The sequence below is a fragment of the Talpa occidentalis genome, unplaced genomic scaffold (genome assembly GCF_014898055.3).
Source record: "Talpa occidentalis isolate TD23 unplaced genomic scaffold, MPIMG_talOcc4v2.1 talOcc4.8, whole genome shotgun sequence".
Taxonomy (NCBI): domain Eukaryota; kingdom Metazoa; phylum Chordata; class Mammalia; order Eulipotyphla; family Talpidae; genus Talpa; species Talpa occidentalis.
In genome coordinates, this window is record NW_023605194.1 from 62,576,468 (window position 1) to 62,601,711 (window position 25,244).

Sequence of the window (25,244 nt, forward strand, 5' to 3'; positions counted from 1 at the left end):
ATCTAGCCACAGAAAACACCCATACCTTTGACAGCATGGTTCTTCCTCCCATGAGGGATTCGGTGAAGGGTAAGAATATATCCGTCTTGCGTCTCAACTAAGTGGTCCTCACAAGGAAATCCCCAGTAAGTGATAATTTCACTCTATGAGAAAAAAGAACAGTGGAAATTCTATAAGCAGACCCCCCACACTAACAAGCAAGTAGAAGACATTTCAATGACAGACATTTTTGAAGAAATCAGTAGTGATTGAAACTTCAGTCTGCTTATCCTAGTTGCCAAAGTTGCATCACAAGAGCAAATCCTTCTTTGTTTTTTACCCATGAGTTCTACTCAGAGGTGTTTTGGTGAGATCTCAGTTTCATCATTCTATCATGTTCTACACCAAGTATGTCTAGTTTTACCAAGCTTTGGACCTGTTCCCATCTTTTGTGTCCACTGCAGACACAAATAAACATTCTTATTTCTTTATTTTTTTTCCTAAACATACCAGCTAATACTATAACCTATCACTTCACTTGTTATGAGGTCCCGTCCTGGAAACAAAACATAAGAAGCATTAATCCATTTTATCAATAGAATAATAAAATTACTTAGAATGTCAAGATGGAGTTAGAGAACAAGAAAAGGAAAAAAAAAAAAAGGAATTATGATCAAATTCTCTTCTCCATAAGGAAAGATCTGTGGGACAACTATTAATCAGGAGTTTAGTAGAATAAAGGTAACACAGTGATCCAGATTTCATGGAAATAAGTGTTCATTATCTCTTCTGCCATAAATACCTGAGAGAACTTAGTCATTCTTAAAGGCAAAAATTTAAAGGGGAAGAGCATAAAAGAAAAACTATGTGGCAAGAAATATTAGTCAATAAAATCCCTGGCATCAGGCCACAATTTCACGTCTCACTATAAATCTATCCCAGGCTCTAAAATTGTCTAAATCTGTACTTGGGGCACTGCATTGTCTGCTTTATGGTTGCTTTCTTTAATAATCTATATTTTCCCAGCAATTTATGCCTACAGGAAGTGTTCTCATATTTTATCATCTACTTAAGATTAATAACTTCAAAATGTTATAATTACTCAAGGGATTATTTTTGCTTATTTGTTCTAACAAAAATTGTCTCAGATACTTTCATTTTTGTATTGAACTATGCTCCCTGGACACAGTTAATAACAGTCTTTGTTCAACAAAGCTGTACCCAGTAGTAACATTCTTACAAAGTTTTATTTTCCTTATACAAATTCTGGGAGACTTAACACAATAGAGATATAAATATCATTTATCTTTTTAAGAAATAGTATTAATAGTAAAATGAGGCTTGTAAAATATGTATTACCAGGTGGAAAAGTCTTACAAAATGAATTTAAGATTCTGAGAACATGAAAAGAAAGCATAATGAGATATAAGCAATTAATTTGTGATTTCATGTGGCCACATAATGGGAGTTAAGAAAATAGTTAACATTTGGGACAGATGCAATTTAAAAGAAGGTGGCTTGAAAAACTTACCACATTCATATATGTTTCAGGATCCACAGGTGTCTTTCCAGCTGCCTGGACAGGCAGGGTCCCAAGGACCAAACAGACCACGAGCCCCAACAGCTGCATTTTAATTCTGCATAAAATAGTCCACTGTTAGTTGGCCAAATTTTACTTTTAAAAAGAAAGTTATGAAGCCAGTGTAGGGCAAGTAAAAGATAGATGACGGACAAATATTAAAGAAAAGACTACAAGAAAAGAGTCTCTTTTTTTGGAAATCTTCCCACTGACCACCCCCCGTTTATGAACCTATAGAGCCCAGTAAAATCCACTCGCCTGTTCTCACCATGAGGTTAAACAAATTGCTCCTGGGAATAAGTGAAGGGAGGGTTTAGCAGAGAATCAGTTGAGAAAAAAAGGAAGATCTTCAGAATTCTGGTCACTGTTAGCCTCCCAACTTTTGCCTCCTATTTTCAATTTAAACATTTTTAGGTTTGGCCAGTACTGGTGCTCACTGGCTCCACATCTATTCACTTCTGCTCTGGCACATATTACATGATCACCCAAGGAATAAATGAAAAGAAGCCTTCAAGAGAAACAAAGGGGAAGAAGACCACCCCATTGTCCTTCTGAGACCTTCCAACCATCAACAAGGGCCATCTAGCTTCTGGAAATAATGGCACAAAATTCACAGTGTAGCAAAGACCTTAAAGTCAAAGTAATGCAACTTTGACATCCAGACAGTTAGAGGCAAAGCTGGGACAACAGCCAGGCTTCCTAAACTTTTGTAAATAAATATAAACACTTTCAAAGACACATCATGTATGCTCATACAAAGACATGTACAAAAAATTCAAATGCCCCCAAAGAGTGACTAGATAATATAATTATATAAACATACCACTCAGCAGTAAAGACATGAACACATAACAACATGGGTGCATCTGCAAATCATTATCAAGTGAACGCTGCCAGACCAAAAAAAAAGATTAAATAGGACATGATTCCATTATATAAAGCACTAGAAAATGCAAGCAAATCTCTATTGACAAAAAGCAGATCAATGGCTGCCTGGAGAGTAATGAGGCAGGAGTTAAGCATTACAGAAGGGGTGCTTTACAAAAGGAATATTTTGGAGGTGATGAATAGGTTTATTACATTGAATACACCCATATAAACACTAAAACCTGCTCTATTATGTCAACTATACAATACAGCTGTTCTTAAGATGCTTGTTGTTAAATTGAGTATTCCACAAGAATTTGGTTCCTAGGAGACTACAAAATAACTGACTCTTCTGTTTGGTGTGATTCTTGCTGGTGCTGAAGCTTCCTCTCCAAGCAGTGGTGAACCTTAAACTTCTAGACAAGAGGGATGTTATCTTGAGTCTGCACTGGCTACTTTTACTTACAAATTTGTATTTCTTTATGGTGCTTATATTTCTTTATGTGCAGACCTGGGCTACCATTTATCATAAATAAACATCCCCAAAGTCCATTATTGCTAGGGAGTTAGAAGTAGATTTAAAAGAAAAAAATAAAAGGTTATAGGCTCAATTTAAAACCATGTGACTTTTCATTAAATGCCTAGGCGAGAGCCTGGAGCAGCTGCACACAGGGGAATATCCATGAGGGTAACAGCTGCAGACACACAACTGAAAATGTCCCAGAGTTCATCGTTCCTCCTAACACAACACCAAGAAAATTTCTCAACATACTAGTCAAATGATTCCCATAAGAAGTTAAACACTAAATCTGCTTTTCTGGGCTCTCTTAGCGACTTTGGCTCAGTTTTTTCTACATCGTAACAGTTCTGTTAAGTGCTTGTCTGGCCTTGTTTCATCCGAGCCTAAGGGAAGAACCAAAGTGTTATTCAACTTTGAACCCCTAGTAGATACACAATACAGAGTTTGAGCAATGGGATAGGGCGGAACAAAAGTTCAGTGACTGAAGAAAATAAAGCCCCACAGCAACTTGTCACTTAGTTTTCTAACAAAAACAATAATTTCAGCTCCCATCTAAGCTCCGCCTTTACTCCAGACATCCCAGGCAGAGCTTCCACATACTACGTTAATTACTACACCGGTTCTTTGCAGTGCCCTTAAGTCCTTTTTTGTTTTCCAGGAAACTGCCGTTCTTTTAGGTTAAGCACTGGAAACAAAGTGCCAACTGGTTAAAAAGAATCTCAGGGATTTTCACCAGGACCATGCCAGAGTCGGCTCAAGGCCAGGCCATTGGCTAAAGAGTTTCAAGGATGCAGCAGGCTGCCTCTGAGAGCTAATGGAAACAGGAGACAAGAACCGAGGGAAGCCGGTAATCAGGATTCTGGAAGTCGCCAAGTCCGAGGGCTCTGCCAGGAATTCAGGGGCATCCAGGGAGGTACGGGCTACTTCGGGGAGCCCCCGACTCCCTGGTCGTCTGCAGATGCCTCCGGTCACCACCTGCAGAAGTTCTCGCTGGTTCTCCAGGCAAGACGCGCCAGGGGCCAAGCGCAGATGGTGCTGCGGGTCTGCAGATGCGCCGGGGCGCTAAGACAGAGAACCGAGCACCCGCGCGCGGCCCGACCCTCGGCAGCCGCGCAGGCCAGCGGAGCTGCCGCAGCCTCACCGAGCAGAGCTGCAGGGGCCGCACTCACCTGCAGCGCCCGTGCCCAGCCGCGTCCAGGGCCTCATTGATCCCCCAGGCCCGCGCTGGGAGAGAGGGAGCAGGGGTGCGGACTGCCCGACGGGAGGGCGGGCACGCACACTCCGCTCCGGCTATTCGCGCCGCCAATCGGGGTTTCAGGCCGCCGGGCTGGCCCTGGAGACTCCGCCCCGGCCGAGCGGGGCATGCGCCGTGGACTGGCGGCGAGGCGCGGCGGCGATGCCTCTGCTTGCTGGGCAGGGCGCTTGGGGACCGGCAAGGTGGCTTGGCGACTGTGTCTGCGCTGTCTCTGTAGCTCTTGCACCACCGACACCCTCTGCTCCTCACACAGAGTACTTGGACACTTGAGGCAAACAATGTCATGCTTCTTATAATGCGCTTAACATTGTACCTGATGCAAAAAACGCCTTGTACATTTTGTGCTGTGATGTACAAGCATCAGTAAGACACTAGAGGTACAGCAGTTCCTGTTCTCAGACTTACTTTTTTTTTTTTAAAGATTTACTTATTTTTATACAAGACCTGGGGTATAGGCCAGAGGCGCGGGAGAGTGAAAGGATTCACCAGAGACAGGGCGGGGAACAGAACAGGCAGACTGACTGAAATATACTAATGAGGGGAGCAGCGGGTGAGGCAGGAGAGGTCTGCAGCGCCATGTGGATAGCTCCCTGGCCGGCTGGGGATGGGACCGCGCTGCAGAAGCTGCAGACAGCTTCACAGCGCTTTGCTCAACCCGCAGCACCACCAGGGAGGCCCCAGAATTACTTTCTAATGGGAAGATACACCATGATAATAAATGAGTAGCGGTATGTGTTATGAAGAACACATACACTCATATAATAAATAATTAGTGGTGTTAGGAAGAACAATATAACGGTAAAGGGGTAGTGGAGGGCACTGTGTTATTCGTAATCTGAAAATAACTCCGTTGAAGTGACATCTGAACAAGGAGGATGGGAAGATGATTGAGAGCTGCATGCATGCTGGAGAAAGTGCATTCTAGGGTGAGACAATAGTCAGTACAAATGTCCTTAGGCACGAATACTCCTGCTAGAGTCTAGGCAGCAAAATGAGATGAATGTGGCTGGAATTTGATGAGCTTGGTGGAGAACAAGAAGTCCTAACTAGCTGAGTATTTGGGGAGTCAAGTGTAAAGACTTTTGTTCTTGTGACCAAGGTGGAAAAGACATCACTAGAAGGCTTTCAGTAAACAGGTAACAATCTAGTTCACAATTTAGAAAGATTACTCTGGTTACTGTGGTCATCTGTGGAAGCAGAAAGACTGCTTAGAAAACTATTGCAGACAGCAATATGCCTTGGACCAGGGTGCTGAGAACAGTGGAGGTGGAGAAAATTAGTCAGCTGTAGGTCTGTTGATACGGCCAACCAAAAGGATTTCCTGGTGAAATTGGATAAGGGTATGAAGCGGATGCATGCAATGTAAGGATGGCAATGAATTCAGATGGAGAACGTGCAGGAAGAGTAGTTGGGGAAGTTTGTTTAAGATGTGTCCATTCTTGAAGTTTGTTCAAGATGTGTCCACTCCTGTCAAAGAACTTGATCAGCTAAGTCCTGTTCAGGAAACAGGACCCACTCTAGGTATTTATTCCAAACAGAGGAAATGTTTATTTCTGGGAAGCTAAAGAAGGATCAGGCAGGTCCTACTGAGATTAGCAACAGCAGGAAGGCGTGAGGTATTATTGGACAGTCACCTGATTCAGTGTAGTGCTCAGCAGCAACCTCTGCCAGAGACACTGCCCATCCTACCAAAAGAAATGTTGTGGTTTTCTGTCCTTCTGTCTTCCAAATTTTCCACCAGCCCCTTCCTTGGGTCAAATGCAGCCTGAAACTGGTGGACAAAGGAGGCTAAGAACTGAAACCTGCAGAGTCAGACCCCTCGACCTTTTACAACAGAAGATATAAAAGCTGAGAAGGCAGGAAGATTGAAGGGGAGCTAAGAGTATTGTACTTGACCAAGTGAAGAAAACAATTTTAATAAAGAGGAAGTGATCAGCCTGGGCAAGTGCTAATGACAGCACTGAGAAAGCAACTTTGGATTTAGCAGCTTTTTAGCATGTGCTAAGTCCTTTCCCTAGAATGTCTCATTCAGTCCTCAAAACCATCTCAATCTCGATAGCCTCAATTTACAGATAAGGAAATGGAGGTTTAGAAAGGTTAAATATATTGCCCCAAATCACAAACATAGAAAGTAGTGAGGTCCAGAATGCCACCCAAACAAATTAAATCCAGGTTGTCATCTATCAATGAGTGAATCAATGAAAATACAATCAACAAAGTCCCTCACCAGGTAAGGGATGCTTTGGCCCTTCCTACTTGGGGCCATTGTAATTCACAATGATTGACCCATTACTTGACCTTAAAGAGAAGGCTTCAAGAAAGGGAAGAGAAAGGGCCTCCCTGGTGGTGCAGGGGTTAAGCACTGCACTATGAAGCAATCCGAAGCCTCTGCAGCATGAGTTCAATCCCCAGCTACCAGGGAGCAACCCACATGGGGCAGCAGACCCCTCCTGTCTCTCCCGCTGCTCCCCTCAGCAGTGTATTTCATTCAGTCTGCCTGTTCTGTTCCCCACTCTGTCTCTGGTGAATCCTCTCACACACACACACACACACACACACACACACACACACACACACACACCTCTAGCCTGTACCCCAGCTTTTGTATGCATAAATATATAAATCTTTAAAAAAAGGGAAGAGAAAGCTTTAAAGAAGACAGGAGATACAGGGGTGTGTGGATATGTGGGTGTATATACCACTGCACTTTCTCCAGCATGCATGCGGCTCTCAATCATCTTCCCATCCTCCTTGTTCAGATGTCACTTCAACGGAGTTATTTTCAGATTACGAATAACACAGTGCCCTCCATTACCCCTTTACTGTTTTATTGTTCTTCCTAACACCACTACTCATTTATTACATGTTCTTCATAACACATACCACTACTCATTTACACACACACATACACACACACAGAGAGAGAGAGAGAGAGAGAGAGAGAGAGAGAGAGAGCAGCTTTATAAACCAGACTGGAATAAAACTGGTTTCAGACACTGGACAACAGATAGTAAGTATAGCAGAATAATTCCTGAAAAAATAAGAAAGCAGATGAAGTGAGCCCTACAACTGGACAAACAGCTGCCTGGAGAGAATCTCCAGGCTGCAGTTCAGGAAGAGAGGGACCTAGGCAAGATTCAGAAGTTACTCTGGATGGAGGAGACAAATGAGAAGAATTCAGAAAGTCTAAGGCAGTAGAGTTTACAGCGCAGTAGTGAAGTGGAGATAGCTACAGAGAGAGAGAGAGAGAGAGTTCTGGAGATCCACAAAGGGTTCCCCTCAAGTCTTGTGCTAAGTACTAACTGGAACTTGCATGTGAAGAAATTGCTCTAGACCAGGGAAAGAGCCACCTGAAGGGAACAAATGCGAAAATCCCCCAGGTTCACTGAGAAGGCCCAGCCAGAGTGGGAAAACCTGGTAATATACAAAGTCTAGGTGGAAGATTCCTAATGATATTGCTTCAGTATTGGAGCAACATTAGCCCTCAAATAAGGCTGCTTATAAAAGAAGGTCCTGACTGGATGGTTTCACTAATGATTTCTAGCAAACTTTCTCAACTGATGGACTAATACCTATCCTTGCAAAAACTCTTCAAAATAAATGAAGAAGAGGAAATCCTTGCAAAAATGTTATGGGACCAACATTACTCTGATAGCAAAAGCAAACAATGATATCTCCCCAAAAGAAAACTACAGCCCAACATTGATGCAGCAACAAAATATACGTGGCTTTTTCGAGCTAAATTCCAAACCTCTGGAACTTGCATGTGAAGAAATTGCTCTAGACCAGGGAAAGAGCCACCTGAAGGGAACAAATGGGAAAATCCCCCAGGTTCACTGAGAATGCCCAGCCAGAGTGGGAAAACCTGGTAATATACGAAGCGTCTAATTAGGGTCTGTGAACAGGCAGAATACAAAATAAGATATCTTACTTAACCTATCCTCTCTCTTGTCCTCCTGGTCTACGAATAAGGTGTTCTTTTGTCTTTCTTGGAAACAGGCTTCGTCTCAGGGGGGTCTGGCAGAAACAAGGACTTTGGGAAGCAATTTGACTTTTCTCTGCTTTTCTTTAGAATGTTCCAGTCCTGAGTCCTAGAGCTTTTGATAATGGCTAAAATAGGACACTTATTCTAGCATGTAAGGATTTTAACTCCGATCTCATATTGGAGACATATAAAAGTATATCAGGAAAGAACTTAACTAAAGGAGTGTATCAAACTTAACTTAAAAACCTAAGTTGTTTAGGGAATTATGCTATCCTTGCTTTGAAAAATGTCCATTCATCCAAAATCTCTTCTAAGAATTTAAGGAAAAATGTGGCCTTGAGAAATTAATAACAAATTTTCTGCCCCAGTTTCTTTCAAACCTAAATTTAAGGACTGTTTTCTTATCTGAAGCAGTTAGTAAAGAAGGACTATTTAAAAATTGAATGAAAGTTCTTGGTGTCTTCACAAATACTAGTAAAAGAACTGTTTTTAGGGCCTCCCCTGGTGGCACAGGCGGTTAAGTGCCGTGCTGTGAAGCTGTCCACAGTCTCACAGCACCAGTTCAATCCCAGCAGACAGGCGAGGGTCCCACATGGTGCTGCAGACCTCTCCTGCCACACGTGCTGCTCCCCTCAGCAGTGTATTTCGTCAGTCTGCCTGCTCTGTTTCCCCCGCTCTGTCTCTGGTGAATTCTCTCACCCTCCCACACATCTGGCCTGTACCCTGGTTCTTGTGTAAATAAATAAATAAATAAATAAATCTTTTTTAAAAATAAATAAAATAAAATAACTGTTTCTAAAAACTAATCCACATGACCAAAATTTCAAATGAAAATTAAGAGATCTCTGTGTCTGTGTTTGTCTTTGTAACTTTTACCGCTGGAGAGTTATTATGTTAGAACTAATTATAAATGGTGCCTATATAAATTCTAATATGATAAAAAAAAAAAACCAAAGTTTGACATCACAATCCAGAATTTTTGGTAAATAAGAACAGTTCAAAATTTAAAGATTTAATGAAGCATGGCTTTAAAAGTTATAATGTTGAGTATTAATGTTTTTATTCTGTATTTTGTTGTTACAGGAAATTTTTTTGCCACTTTGTGGGTGGAACGCTATGAGGGACACAGCAGTCGTGGAGCAGGTTTGCAAGGCAGGACTCTGCTACTTGAGCAGAAGTTCTTGTGCCATTTATTGAAAGCATAGAGGCTAGTAAAAGCTGATCATGCGGCAATGATGTGAGGAATAAGGTCCGGAGGGTGGGACAGGAATGGGGGACAAAGTTTTACAAGGGACAGGGCAGGGGACATCATGACCATACATCAAGAGACATTTGCATCAGCAAAGTATGATGTTATCACAGGCAGAGTTATCCGAGACCACCATGGAGATAGTCACATAATCAGGTCAACAGCGGCCTACGTGCCCCAGGCCTGCCTTGTGATACAGACTATACTCCACAGGTAGTCAAGGAATTTTCTGCTGTGATTTGTAAATAGCAAATAGGTCACAGTTGCCCATGAGTCACCAGCTAGTAGCCAGCCCATAGGAACCCACAGTGTTTAAATTAAAAATTAGTGCTTGGTATCCAAGGAAGAAAGGAAAAGTAACTGATCGGATCTATGTCAACATACATAGATTTGCTTAAAAATGAAGTTTTAAAGACTTGAAATAGATATCTCTGGCAATAACTAGTCTCTCAGAGATTTGTGGTAATTTTTAACTTTGAAAAAATCATGTCAAATAATGGATTAAGGTAAAAAGAAATTATTTTAGGTAAAATGGTCTTACCAGTTTAATTGTATGGGAGGAAAAACTATTACCCTAAAATATGCCTCTGGCAAGAGGTTTATTTCATGCATGAAAATTCTAGTCCTAAGGAGAATCTAAAGCTGAAATTGGTGACTCTACCTTGAATATGTTCCTGTTATCATTATTTAAGTAGTTCCCCAAATCTCATAAAAATTAAGGTTTACTATGTTTAACAATGGGAATTCATTCAATATCCAGATCATTTTATCTAAAATTACTGAATTTTTAGGTTTATTTTTGGGTCCTTATCGTAAGAAAATTAGAATTTTGATGTCATATGCCATGGGCTTTTAAAAATTGAAAAGTAATGAGTAATTCACCCAATCTAAAGGAATGATAGTATAATAAAATCTTACAAGCTAGAAAAAAATGTATCCTGTGTTAGATCCCCAAATGATTTTCACCAGTGTGGCAAGATAATTCTGTGGGGAAAAAACATTCTTTTTAACAAATGGTGCTAGAACAGTTGAATAACCATCTACAGAACAATAAACCTTTACTCTTGCTTCATATCAGTCTGTTTTTCACTGTCTCTGGTGAATCCTCTCACTGCCCCCCCGCCACACACACACACCTCTGGCCTGTACCCCAGTTCTTGTATGCGTAAATAAATCTTTTTTAAAAATGTGGTGCAGGAGGCAGGGAGTTGGGAACTGTCCGCCGGGAAAGCCTAGGTTTCCCGATCTAGAGACAAGAAGCTAGGTAGGTGTGGAGAAAGACGCTCAACTGAGTCTTTGACTATTAAAACTGAATGTTGTCTTACCCTTTATTGCCAGTAGGTGGCAGAAATTCCCCCCAAGGAAACTCCATAGTTCTACCTTTGGACCTCACAAGAGAAAGCTTGTCTCGTTCAGATTCTAAGAGCCTCAGTGTCTCACAGGCCTTTGGCCGTGTTTTTCCTATCCCACCCTTCCCTCCCCATAACCCCACACACACTTCAATGCCGAGATTCTGGCACTATCTATCTCTGTGTACTCGTAAATGCTGGTGACTGCCTTACCTCCCAAAAGAAGGTAATTTAAATATATCTTGATTCGGCTTCCATTGGAGGCTCTGCTAACATGTCGGCATGCAGCTGAAAGTGCCAGGTGAAACAGACTTGTGGATGCTCAGGTAGAATCAATGGAGTTCAGGAATCCAGGCTTTGACACAGAGAAGGTCAACAAGGGCTGCGTCTTGCCTTTCCTATTCTGGCCTTCCCAGCTAATTGATAGTTCCATTACAAAAGGCAAATGGTGCCCCCTAGTGGCACATCCCAACACTAGAATTTCTAGGAATAACTATAAGAAGCCATTATTGCCTGCCCATTATTGCCTTTGATTCCCACTAGCAATATCTATGGACACTTACTAAAGACCAACACAGAGGTCACAGAAATGAATAAGTAAAAGCTTTTAGCACCCATGTGATTGTGAGTAGCTGGGCATGATGACTAATCCAGAGGTTATCCAAAAGCAGTGTTTTCCAATAACTGATTTTTTAGGCCTTAAGATGTATGGTACACAGGTAGTTACCATGCAGGTCCTTCTATAACTTTCACTGTATCTTTTAGCGATTGTTGTTCACTTTTCAGATGTTTCAGCAGCCTTGAAATAAGGCTGCCATCTTTTCTTGACTCAGTTTCCTCATCTGTAAAATGAGTATTATTCAAACACTCATCTAATAGGACTCTTAAGTATATTAAATGAGTTATTTATTCTCATGTATTATATTTAATTATCTGTGGAAAGTATTTAAGCAATGGCAAATACTAATTACTCATTTGTTAACCGTTATTATCTGTTTTCTAAATTACATAATGGTCTGTAATTGCACAGTAAAAGCTACCGCTGTTTACTTCTAATTATGATGAAGTAATCTCACTTTAAGAAAAGTTGCATTAAGAAGAACTAAATACTTTGCATGTGGTAATTCAAACACACAAGTATTCTGGAACACTCATACTGTCATTTCATGATGGGATGATGAAAGTTATTTCACATTGCTTTTTTTTTACAAATGGTAATATAACATTTTAAAAAGAATTTTGTACTTCCTAAATAAATAAATGATATAAAACAAAAACTCACTTCCAAGAAGAAAAAAAAGAGAAGGAAGGGGAAGAAGAGGAGGAAGAGGAAAAAGAAAGAAATGTTGCATTAGAAAACATCCTGGCAATTCCCCAAAAGACTAAACAAAGAGTTACTATATGAGCTAGTAATTCCACTCCTAGCTACATACCCAAGAGAAATGGAAACTGATGTTCACACAAAAAACTGTTCATGCACCTTCATAGTGACCTTAGTCACAGTAACAAAAAAATAAAAAAATAGAAACAACCTAATGTCCATGGACTGATGAATGGATAAATAAGATGTAATAAATCCACATGCAGTCGTGAGTCACTTAATGACAGGGATACATTCTGAGAAATAGATCATTAGGGGATTTGATCTTTGTGTAAACATATAAGAGTGTCCTTACACAAAGCCAGATAAGATAGCCTAGCCCACACCTGGACCATATGGTACTGCCTACTGTGGTCACCGTCGTATATTCATCATTGACCGAAAGGATGAGGTGCACATTAATGAATAGATAGCTGTTTGGCAATGAGAAGGAATCGCATACCGACCCATTCTACAGTATAGATGAACCTTGAAAATGCCATGCAAAGAGAAAGAAGTCATTTGTGATTATATATATTATGTATAATTTATATAAAATGTCCAGAATAGGCCAATTCAGAGAAACAGAAAGTAGACTAGTGATTAGCAGAGAGTATGGGCAGGGGATGTAGACAGTGTGTATAAATGGGTACAGGGTTTCTCTTGGAGATCATGTAAATGTTCTGGAATTAAATAAATTGCATAGCAGTGTTGGTGTACACTAAACTATTTAGTGAATATGCTAAAAACCACCAAAATTGGCACATGAAATGGGTGAAGTGTAGTATATTAATTATCACTCAATAAAATTGTTTAAGAGACAATCTCTGATGTGGGAATCTGAGCTTTAGGAGCATCAGGGTGTGGTCTGGAAGTTTATAAGTTTTATGAGTAGGATATTTTAAAGTCATGATTTCTGTTTCACTTTTCCCCTCTCTCTTAACAGTCTGTCATCACACCATTTTTCACTTTATCACATAGAAGGGAATGATCAAATCAGACATGTAGAGATGGAGGTGGGAACCCAGCAAGTCCACAGTCCCAGCCCATCCCTGGTGTGTGCCACTGCCGTGGAGCCAACGGGTGGGACAAGGATTGGGCTGGGATGGGGGGAGTGTATCCTATATGGCCATGAATCCTATAAGTCCTTGTGAGAACTTTGGTTTTCACTGATTTAAATATGCATGTGTTCTTTATATTTTACCTTTTAGTTTATAATGAGGTACCATTGTTTCACTTCCCTGTTAATTTTTTGATACTACTGGATGCCCCCTTCAGGCGTGTTCACTGTAGCTCTCCCACTACCAAAGCACCCATAATCCTCCACCATAGTCTATTGTGCTCTCTTCCCTCCTCTCCCCCCACCCCCCAGGCCTCAGATCTGTAGTCAGCTTTCAAGGACTGGTTTGAATATTTACCTTTGTTTGACTCTGCTTGGTTTCTCTATATTCCACATATAAGTGGCACCATCCAGTATTTATCTTTGTGCTTCTGGGTTATTTCCCCCCTGCCCCTCTCCCTCCCCTCCTGGATGTCTTGTGTTCTTATTTTAGTGTGGTTATTATTGAAGAATTTGTGGTTGTCCTATAATACACTACAATGTTATTTTAAAATGATTGCAGGCTATGAAAGTGTACATTGATAGAGATTTGAACCTATAACTCCCAGAGCAGATACAAAGATGTAAAGCTACTTTACCTCAATAAACATAATTTGGGGAGAAAAATAATTCAATTGTGCTTATGTCTTGAAATGAGTTGTCTAGAGTGCCTTCTCTCTATCCCCTGGTTGAAGTATAATTCACAAATTTCTGTTGGAGTTCTGCAACTTATTATCATTCAAAAAGTGATCAGTGATTTAAACACACACACACCCTTCAGGGGGAGTTATTAGAGAGTGGGCAGTTATGCTTTTTGTCTGTACCATTCATGTACAGGAAAGGAGTCTAGGCCAAATCCCTAGGGCCCTCAGGAATAAAAGAGGGGAAGGGAGCCACCCAAGACCTGGGCAAAGTCCACAATAGGTTCATTAGCAAGCAGAGCTGGAGCTTCCCACAGATGCCTGGTTACCCCTTAAACCCTGGGACTATGGAAGCCAATGTTAGTTCTACATTCCAACCAATTATAGAGTCCCGGACCAGTCCAGTTATTCTCAATAAGATTAGCTTTTCCAGGTACTGAAGAATTTATTTACATGTTTGTAGAAGACACAGATTTAGACATAATTAAGAAAGCAATGACAGATGGAACTAACTAGCAGGGGCAGCAAGGGCTACAGAGATGCTCTATATCTTTATGCTTGTACCTACTGATTGTTCCTCATTTATTTAGACAACTTCCCAGAATTTCTCCTTACCATCCAACAATCTCCTGCAACACTTTCCCTTTCCTGTGTAAACATCAGCCTAAGTTATCAGAAAGAAAAGGCAATCCCTTAGTTCCATGAGGGCAGGGAGAAAGCTGGCTCTCGACCACCAGAGAGAGAAAAATCACTTGATGTTTTTCTTCAGTTCAAAGCAGACAAGACCTCAACTTTCCCCACCCATTATTACCTTTCCCATCTATTCTCATTCTTCCTTGTTCAAACCTGTGCATCCCATGCTAGTTCACACTGAATCGGCAGAATTTATTGGGGTACAATGGGAAACAACATTCTTTCTCTCCTGTTTCTGTGCTCCAATTCGCTACTTTTTAAAATCCCTCCCAATCCCTTAAAATCCCTTGGGCTCATCCCTTGCCCTGACCAGTCCAATTCCAATTTCAATTCTCAACTCAAGCTTGTTCCGCTTCTCCATCTCAGACCTGCCTTGAGAGGGAGTCCAGTCTCTGAAAGGAAGATGAGGGGTTCTGTTCTTTCCCTACACACCAAGCCCCAATCCTGCCTCTGGCTTCTCCAACTAGAATCAGATGTGGTCAAAGGAAAGGCTGTTTTTGTTTTATGTGACTGGTGCTGAGGATTCACATACCCTTGGCATCTCCATGGGCAAGGAGGCAGTTGCTTCCTCTCATTTCTTACACATCATTGGATGGAGTTTTCCCAAACGAAACTTCAGGACACACTACCTGGCCCACGCAAGCCCTCCTGTGGGAGAGGAAGCAGTCATTCCACAGCACAGGGTTTCAGGTTTGAGATCTCAGGTCACCAGAGATCTCAGTCCAGCGCAGAAGTCTGTTCACAAGCTCTTCTCTTTGCCCCTTTCTTCTCCATTCAGCGCCGGTGGGAGACTCTCTTTCCTGGTGTCTATGTCCCCGTCGTCTCAGGTTCCAAATGACCCTGCCATGAGCAAAGGGCAGTGCAATCTCAGCTTTTCCAAGTGCACTTTGAGAGTTTTGTTTCTCCATGTTGCTGATATTATCAGACCATCCCAGCCTTTATAATCTTGACATTGTCCATGGAGCACTCTTGGCATCACCAGGGAGCGTGCAAGAAGTGCAGATGTTCAGGCCTCACCCCAGACTGAATCACAATCTTTATGTGAATGAGAGTCTCAGGTGACTCTTATGAGGACATTTGAGAAGCATGTTTTACAAGATCCCAATTCAGGTTGTCATTTATACATTAAAGATAGTCATATTATTGCAGCCAACTGCATTCACAATTCCCAATTCTGCTCATATTAACAGAAAGCCTAAGGAACCCTTGTCCAGGGTCCTTTCTTCTTTAACTCTCACTCATGGGCAGTATAAGATGACCAGGCCAAGAAGAATAGTTGCAGCTATTGAAGTCACATTAAAAGATACTAACAAGTGACTGAGTGACCGTTGGCAGCTGAGGCACAATAAAGGGAAGGGGCCACAAGAGAGTCCAGCCAGTCTTCATGGATTTCTCCCCACCCCCCCTTTCCTTCCTGGAACTCCTCATCCCTGTGAGATAGAGCTCAGGGTATCTGCACCAATTTGGATTGTACTTTTCCTTCTCTTCCTCCTAATTGTCTTCCACCACCTTTTTTTTTTTTTTTTTTTTTTTTTAAGATTTATCTATTTCTACAAGCACTGGGTACAGTCAGAAGTGCAGGAGGGTGAGAGAATTCACCAGAGCCAGAGCAGGGAGCAGAACAGGCAGACTGACGAAATACACTGCTGAGGGGAGCAGGAGAGGTCTGCGCGCCATGTGGGACCCTCGCCAGGTGGCCAGGGATCAAACTGGCACTGCAGAGGCTGCGGGCAGCTTTGCAGCTCAGCACTCAACCACTGCGCCACCAGAGGAGGCCCGTCTTCCACCACCTTTGAGTCTCCCTCAGAGAACTATCCCATGCGACAAGAAAGGTCTGAGATCCGGCTGTGATTCATGAATGTGAGATGTCCTAGTCTGGGCCCCCTGCTGGCTGGGACCAATCTCAGTTAATCTCACTTGTGGGCTGGTGACCTTATTTTGATTTTCTGCCTTCAAAGAACTGTGACCTTGTAGCTTGAAAATTGTTTCAGGGGTCCTCCCTCACACAGTTTAAGGAAGGAACAACTAATATGCCCTTCTCTGGCGGGGAATGTGGTTGTGTAGTCAAATATAAAAGAGCATTTCCCTAGTAGGTGGTCAGGGAGCAGACACATAGGAGAGCAAGATGCAATTACACTTATCTACTGGAACCAAAGGTGGAGAAAATCACTGATGAAGGAGAAGAAGCTGAACCTGAGTAGAAAGTTCAGAATTGAGTCCTCCCTTCTAGCAACAGTGTGAGGACTGAAATTAAGCCCAGCTGTGACCTTTCTTCCTTAAATTCATTGACATGGTCACTTTTCCTATGAGTTGCTTGAGGAGCATTGGTTTAGGAAAGATTCTGCCTGATATTTCCACTTCCTCATCCTTTTTCTCCATTTCTCCCACCTGTCCATCACTTATCATAGGCCTGGCTCTTTTCTTTTAAACTCTTAAGCCATGACAAAAGCTTATTAAGTTTTTTATATCCGGGAAGGATGACTTTGATTTGAGATGTGCCAAAATAGTCTAACAACTTTAAACTAAAGAAAATCCATAAAAACAGTAGGAGGTTGTGTTATTCATACTGAGCTCTACTTATAAAATGTTCCATTTTGTGGGCAACTGTACCAAAGATCCTTTGGTGAATTGCTACCAAATAACTACAGATATTAGGGCCTCCCTGGTGGTGCAAGGGGTTAAGACACAGCCTATGAAGTTGTCGGCAGCCTCTGTAGCACAAGTTCGATCCCCAGCTGGCCAGGGAGCAACCCACATGGCAGCAGACCTCTCCTGACTTGCCCGCTGCTCCCCTCAGCAGTGTACTTCAGTCAATCTACCTGTTCTGTTTCCCATTCTGTCTCTGGTGAATCCTCTCAAACCCCTCTCCCCAACCTCTGGCATGTACCCCAGCTCTTGTATGCATAAATAAATAAATCTTTTAAAAAAAATAAATAACTAGAGATTTAAGTTTAACCTTCTTGGCTCTTCAGTTGGTTTTATGGTCAGAAAAACAACTAGATCTCTAAGATTCTTCCTATGTACCATGGTAGAAGTTATTCTTGTCCTCTAGCCCTGCTGAGTCTACCATGCAAAGGCAATAAATAAAAATGCACAGAAAATTATGACCAAACAAAAGTTGCTTGAGAAGCATAAATTTAGTTTGATAACTTCTAACAAAATATGAAATTAGTAAACACATCCTTTTGTGAAAAAAAAAAAACATTTTATAATAGGATGTAAGTAGCCTTAAACTACATGAAGCAAGAACTAGAGAAAAAATACTTTTGCTCTTGAGGACTTTAACTTGAATTATTTTTCTTTTACATTAAAAAAAAAAGTGTCCTGCAAGTCAATATCTATTGAAAGTTTAGGGTCGTATTAAACATTATGAGACTCATAAAAAACATTGTCTATGGATCTAGGTAAGTCTAGGAAGGGACTGTAACTGTAATAAAGAAATGTTTGCCAAAGCAAATTTGCCAATTCAAGAAGTGATCTTCCACTGAGACAGCCAACTGCTTATGGTCAAAAAGTAGGACACAGGATTCAGTGCCCAAATAAATTTTGTTAAATTGGGTACTTACACAGCACAGCATATGTGTCTGTGTCCCACTATTCAAAGCCTGACCCATAGAACGTACAGTAATGTTTGGTCAATTGACTAATTCCCCTGAGATTAATATACTTGGATTTCAAATAAATTCTGGTCACACCTTTTCTGTGTGTACAATGAGGTCAAAGGGATTCATAGGAATTTCTTAAAATGCAATGAAGGGGAAAGCAAGAGCCTGGGTAAAACTAGATAAACCCTGCAGTTTCTATTTCTAGTCCTTATAGCAGAGGACTTTATAAGTCTGGCCCTTAGATAAAATTATAAGAGATGTTATGACAGATAAATATAGATCAAATGGTGCATGGGGAGGAAAAATCATCCGATGGTAAACCTAATAGTTAGTCTGTATATTTATTCAGCTTATGGCTTATAGAGTTTCTCCAGTCTGTGGCTTGATGTCTTTTATTGGTTTTGGAATCATCCATTATCTTCAAATATTGCTTCAACCTTCCTCTGATCTCTTCTACTTCTTGGTCTCCAGTTAAACATGTAATGACCTCCTTACCAGGTTCTTTCTTGTCATGCTTTCCCCCCTCCCCAATATTTAATTTTTTTCTCCGTGTTTTGGTCTAGTAATTTTCTATTGATTTCTTTTACCATATTTGCTCCCTCTTGCCTTGATTATCTATGGACTTCTTGCATCTTTCAGTTCTACCTTATTCAACTGGGACTAAATCACCTTACAATACAGATCTGATTCTCTGGGTTGTAGAATCCCATCTTAAACTGACATATCCTTCAACCAGCCCCTGTGTCCAAAGCCCACCCCACAGCAGTCCCCAACAACGTAATGCGTACACCTATATTGTCAAAACCCAAGAGAGGGAAAAAACGTGGGAAAAGACTAGAAGGAAATACGGAATAAGAGACAACACGATTGTAATCCGATCGGAACTAACAATTTTGACTAAGAATATCCTACGAAGAAGGGACTCTGTTAGAAGAGGAAGGAGACAAAACAGACAACGCATTTGCAAAGCCTCCCCTGCGGCTTCAATGCTTCCCAGCTCCTTCAAACTCTGCTGCTTCCCAGCTGAGGCTGGAAATCGTGGCCTGAAGACATCAAGAGGTGGTGAGGAGCCCTGGGCTCCTCCGTCCTCCCGCGCTCCTGGGGCTCGCTCCCCCCGCGGCGGTTAGAATATTGGTACCTAAGCAAACCGCCATCTAGAAAGCAAGTCACTATTTGGATTTCCACCAGAAATCGTTCAAATATTGCAGAAGGACTGGATCTTATTTTGGTACCTACTTTGCCATCTGTCTAATGTTTGGTTGAATTTTAAAATGTATTCTTTACCAAAAGGTGAGACTACGGTCTGGTATCCAATCTGCAGATTCAAACTTGTGGGGGCAACTTGATGTGATTACAGAGCCACAGAGGTCTAATGGTGTGGGGATGTGGGCTTAGATTTTGAAGTCAGACAGAAAGGTTTGAATTCTGTTCCGATTTTAATTGGATATGTGATTTTAACCCCAATTTCTCCCTCCCGAAGGCAGTGCTCGGTTATGTCCATGCAAAAGGCTGGTGGATCTTGGTGAATGTGGATTGTTAGCATTTTCACCAGCTGGCCACTCCAGTTCCAGATGTCTTTTCAAATTTGGAACAAATCAACACATGTCCTGCCACTTGGTACGCATCTGTGAATCTGGTAAATACTGTGTTATCTACTTGTGTTAAAAAAAAAAAAAAATAGACCAACAGAAGCAATTTGCTTCCAGTTGGCAAGACCAGAAATCCACCTTCCCTGTCCAATCTCAGGCATATAGAATTCTCCAGTCCTCTGTCATGATTTTTCCTACAGGGACTGATCATTTCTTTATTTCACAATACCGGTCCACCATGCTCTTGTCAATGTTATGCTGATTTAGATGGTAAGCAGGCAGTTGCAACCATTCTGAACACTTTGATAAGACACCAGTGGGTGGGAAATAAGTCCCTTAAAAGTCAGAGTTCTGCTACCTCTGTGACATCCTGAGAGGCCAGTGTCTGGGGCATGCTGACTCTACCTTACCTTCCAGTGTAAAGGAAAATTATGGCATTTTCTCCCTTACCACTAAGAAAGAGGACCAAGCCTTAGTTAGCCCCCTAGGAGTTTGGAGACAACATATACCTCATCTGGGCCTGCTACTTTGACTCATTTTCTAAATAACATTAAAGGTTGCCAATTTTGAGTGGGCCAAATAAAAGAAGAGTCCGCAACAGGGCTGAACAGCAGGCAGCTGTTCTACTATATTTTCCTACAGATTTGATAGGGTCTGAATTGTCTGTGGCAAATCAGGATTCTCTGTAGCACTTTTGTCAGGTGAATCACAGCACACACCTTTAGGATCTTGGCTTGCAGCTATGCCACTCACTACAAATTACTGTTCTCCTTTGAGGATCAGTGTCTGGCGCCACTCACTACATAGCAGTGTCTGGCTTGCCCCTGGGCCACCAAGTTCTGTATGACTTAATGACCCATCTTCAGTTGGGTATAATCTGACCCATGAAACACAAAGTTAGACATGCACAGGAACCTCCCAACATCAAATAACAGTAACATAGATGAAATTGAACTCCTATAGGTCCTGAAAGCCACAAATCAGTCACATGAAGAAGATTCCCATGTCCCCTACTCCTACTACATTGTTTCATCTCTCTCAACCTGCATCTAGGTCCTCAGGGAGAGTTTAATGTGACATAAGCTGAAGAAGAGACTGAGCCAGTTTATAAATGGCTCAGGACAATATGCTTGCACGCTCACTGACCACAAAAGTAGACAACTGCAGTAGTCCAGCCCACTTAGAGGTAGTTCTTAAGAATATAGAGGGTAGACTTAGAAAAGTTCACCGAAATGTTAAGTTTCCATGGAAGGAGAACTGTCCAGAGCTGTGGCTCTACAATGACTTGAAGCTCCATTAACTTGGAAGCTGAAATTATTACATGGCCACTTTGGATTCCTGTACATCAACAGGCATTGGCCTACTAGGTCAAAGATTGCCAAATTCCCTGTAATTTCGCTCCCCACATCTACATTCACCTTTTATCTCAGAACCAACGAGGAAAACCAAATATGCTCCCCAAACCAATCATATAAGATGCCCCACTCTACTTAACCAGTCTCCAACTTCCCCATGCCCATAGCACACAGGGAGCTCCCCATTCCCCCATGCCCTGCCTGCCCCAACCAGGGCCAAAGGCAAGGGATAAGAACCAGCTCCCCCTCTAGCAAGCCCTGCATAAGTAGCCTCTGTTTGTTCCCACCAAACTGTATTTATTTTACAGAGCCAGCCCCCCTCCTCCCCTGAGATGTGGAAGAGACAATGCAGAAGAGCAAGGAAAGGAGCAGCACTCCAGAAACACACACCTGGCCCAGACATCAGTTTGGCGCAGCTGGCCGAGTACCAGCCTGCAGTTTGAAGTGGTGTCTCAGCTGTTGGCTCTGGCAGTTCTTCTTTTGGGGGCAATGTTGCTAAAGGTGACAGGTACAGGATCCATTTTTCAGGGCCAGGATTGGGAGCACACCCAGACTTTGCACTCTGCACTGGCCACCTGCACCACAGCCCTATCCCGCTTGGCTGCAAAAGCAGCTGTTGGCCTGGTGCCCACGTGCGTCTCCTGTATCATGTCATTGGGCTCCACCGAGCTGGTGATCTTAATGGGTCACCTGAAGTGTAGTGAGCTCAGCTTAGAGGCTAGAAATTCTTTAACTTTCTAAATCACAGCCTCCACTGCCCAGCTGTCAGGTGGAGTGTCTTCCCTCTGTCTTTGCTTTCAGATTCATTCAGGTTCCTTCGCAAACCTCCAGTGAATATTTCTTCCTGTAGATTTGAGCTTGAATTTCCCAAAGAAGTTCTCAATGGTCACCTGTCATAGGAAGTGACTGGGGTCTCCCATTAGGGGCAAAATCTCGGGTCTAGAAATTGCCAGGCCGCAAGCGTGGGCAGAATTCATTTTGGACACATCCGAGCTTCACCACATGTGCTGATTTTGTGGGTTGATGGAAAGCCACAGATATTCCTTGGGGGCCTGTGCGGGACAGAGGCTCCTCACAGATACCCTCAGTGGGACAATGCCCAGAGGCCTGACTGGGCTGCTCTGAGGTCAACTTGGATTCCTGGTGCAGGCAGCATGAGCTTGGGAGACTGTATCTGAGCAAGAGCCATGTGGGGCTCAGACCCTGGCAAGGTGACACTCTTTTTGCCATGAAGGTTTGGCCAAGGTTGGCTCTCTCTGGAAGTGGGGAATTACTGCTCTGATTTGTACTGGTAGAAGAGTTGTTTTTGACAGGAGGGCCTGGGTGGGCTTCATCCTCTGCAGGCAGAGTAGGGGATGGCAGGCACATTGCTGGGTTGTACCCCTCTGCCCTATTTCCTGATCCTTCTCGGGACCTGTGTTGCTCCTCTGAGGACTCTTGTGGAATCGGTTAAAGGTGGCTGGCAGGCTGCTGAATCTGTGCTGCTTGCAGCTGGCAGGTGCCCTTGTGGGGTGGGATGGAGTGCTGATGAGGTGTCAGGGTAATGGGGTGCCCCTCCAGCTCAGATCTCTCATAACCGAGAAGCAGATATGTAGCCATTATCTCTTGTATTTCTGGCCTATCAGCAAGTCCTGCATCTCTCTCTGTGTGTAACCCAGGAACCCAGCCTGTCAGGCATTCTCTAAGGCACAGAGTGGCTCCATGTAGGACTTCATTCCTCATATTCACAACGTGCGTCCGACCATGGATCCTGCGTGATTTGTTCTCATTTCAATGGAGAATCAGAAGTTTCTTGGGTAGATTTTCACATTCCATAACCTGTAGAAAGGAACATGGCATATTTTGTTCAAAACCCGCTCCCACAACTCTTCAAGATTCTGTCTTACAAAAGGCAGGGATCCACTGACCTGTGTATAGAGAATAACTTCCAGACGCCATAACCCTTTGGGTCTTACTTTTGGCCATGGCAGAGTTTTTAGGACAACATAAAGGGGTTGCCTCAGAAGGCTTGAAAAGGGTGAATTTGTTGCTAAAGCCAAAGTATGCAATCTTGCCATTCATGCCAGCAGCTGAGAGCAGTTTTCTGGCCTTTGAGTTTCTGTGGGCAAAACACTCCTTGTGATAATTTGCAGAGTAGACACCAGCAAATGGAATTTGCTTTCAGTCTCTTCTTTCCTACTGCTGTGAGCCACTAGGCTCTCACATACCCCTTTTCCACAGGGTTCTTCCTACAAGGAAGGAAATTTCCTGGGCCTCTGCCTCAATGGTTATTTCATTCCATTGGGATGATCCCATTTTGTGGCAGGTCTCTGGGAACTGGGGGAGTTGTGCTGAGCATCACTGAGAATCTTTCAGGCCATCACTGTGCCAGTTGGGATGTGCTGAGCCAACTTTACCTAAGTTACCTGGGTGAGTTACCTCATCCCTGGCCTAGAAGAGCCGGGAGCCCCGCATGGGTCTATCCTCAGCAGAGATGGCTTAGACGCCTCCTTCCTGCACCTGGATTGGGTTGTCCTCAAGTTGGATTTAAATTGGGAAAAGCTGGTAAGAAGCTTAAAGCAATCACTTCAAAAGAAAAGGGGGAGGGGGGAATGAAGAGAAAAAAAATGAGAAAAAGAAAACAGAAAAAAAAAAGACCAAATGTGAAGGGGGGACACATGTTAACTGTGTTCAAAATCTCTCCAGTCACTGAAAAGCAACTGCCCAAACTAGAAAGACAGCAAGCTAGGCTCAGCCAGACACTTGCAAAGGTGCGTGGAAGTCCACAAGAACAGCTCTGTGTGTATAAGGCCAGAGGAAGAAATGGATTTAAATACAAGACTGGAGATACCCCCATAATGATTTTCTCGTTTTATGCTCTCAAAATCCCTTACTCTTGTTTTGGAAAATGAGGGCCCCAAAGAGCTATTTGTTTACATGGGTTATAAGCAACTGATCTTTGCCTTCTCAGAAATTAAAGCCTGTAGGATGCTTCAGTGGCCTTTTCTAATTTGAAAAACTGTGTTAATTTGACTTGTAAAGAGCTCACATCTACGCATTTAATATAAGATGCCTTTTTAAAGTCTGAATAATTGGTCTCAAGACAATGCCATAAGTTAACTGATTTTATGACATTGTGAAAATGTTTTTTTTGTATCGGATACAATAAAGCACATCAATATTATAAACTTAAGGGGAAGATACATGTCACATTTTTATTTCTTTCTAGTGTGCTCAGGCTCTTTGGAATAGGTTCCTTCTTTTCCATACTCCCACCTCAGCACCAGCCCTGCACTTGCTCTTGGAATATCTCCTGAAATATTCTTTCCCAGAGATCCATGTAGCTTCTTCCCTCATACCATGTCTTTGCTCTAATATCACATTCTTAGTGAGGCTTTCCCGGATCTCTTCAGCCTTAAGAAAAAAAAAAATCCTTGCGTATCTTATCTGCCAACTTATCCAAGTCTTTTTTCTATGGACTATTTCAAACATACAAAAAATGGAAAAGCATAAAGGCCTTTCGTCATTTTATCTATCATCCAGCATCAATAATTAGTAATATTTTTTCAATCTTAGTTTATACATAAATACTTTAGTCTGCATCTTTAAATATTTTCATTTTAGAAACACAGACACTGTATCATTATCAAATCTAACAGTATCATATGTCAATATATGTCAAAATCTAACAGTATCATATGTCATATTCAAGTTCCCCAGTCATCTTAAAGATGTCTTGTTATAGTTGACATGTTTCATGCTTGACAAGGTATACATATTGCTTAATTTTTCCAAAGCCATATCACCATTCAAAACACTATATATTTTACTTAGATGCTTATTGTCTCATTAGAATATTAACTTCATGAAAGCAGAGATTTTTTATCCTTTGTTACATCTTCAGCACTGAGAGTGGTTCTTTGCATGCAGTAGGCATTTCAATAAATGTTTGTGGAATGTATGAATGAAGCTAGGATATAACAATCAAGGGGAATGCTGTATAAACCTGGTCAAATACATTCATTTATAGCTCTATAACATTAGGCAATTTTCCTGAGTCTCAGCTTTCCCATTTGTGAAAGGGAACCATAGCACCCACCAACTGTGCCAGATTATTTGCAAGTTTGTAGGGTTGTTGTA

The 25,244-nt window shown here is 42.1% G+C and overlaps 1 protein-coding gene and 1 long non-coding RNA gene across 3 annotated transcripts in view; one reads left to right on the forward strand and one right to left on the reverse strand.

Moving 5' to 3' along the window:
• Positions 1 to 4,485, reverse strand: part of LIPA (lipase A, lysosomal acid type) — a 41,785-nt gene extending 37,300 nt beyond the window's left edge. The window contains exons 1-3 of the mRNA XM_037497694.2: positions 4,115 to 4,485; positions 1,511 to 1,616; positions 26 to 143 (exon numbers count right to left, since the gene is read on the reverse strand). Coding sequence (XP_037353591.1) covers positions 26 to 143; positions 1,511 to 1,616; positions 4,115 to 4,485 — 595 coding nt within the window. The remainder of the gene's footprint in view (positions 1 to 25; positions 144 to 1,510; positions 1,617 to 4,114) is intronic.
• Positions 4,486 to 19,299: 14,814 nt separating this feature from the next.
• On the forward strand, positions 19,300 to 24,708 carry LOC119234417 (uncharacterized). 2 transcript variants are annotated; one of them, XR_005122610.2, is made up of 3 exons: positions 19,300 to 19,471; positions 19,662 to 19,817; positions 21,434 to 24,708. It is a non-coding gene; the product is annotated as an uncharacterized LOC119234417 (long non-coding RNA). The 2 variants fall into 2 exon arrangements; XR_008550031.1 differs by having other exon boundaries at positions 19,662 to 19,798.
• The last annotated feature ends 536 nt before the right edge of the window (positions 24,709 to 25,244 follow it).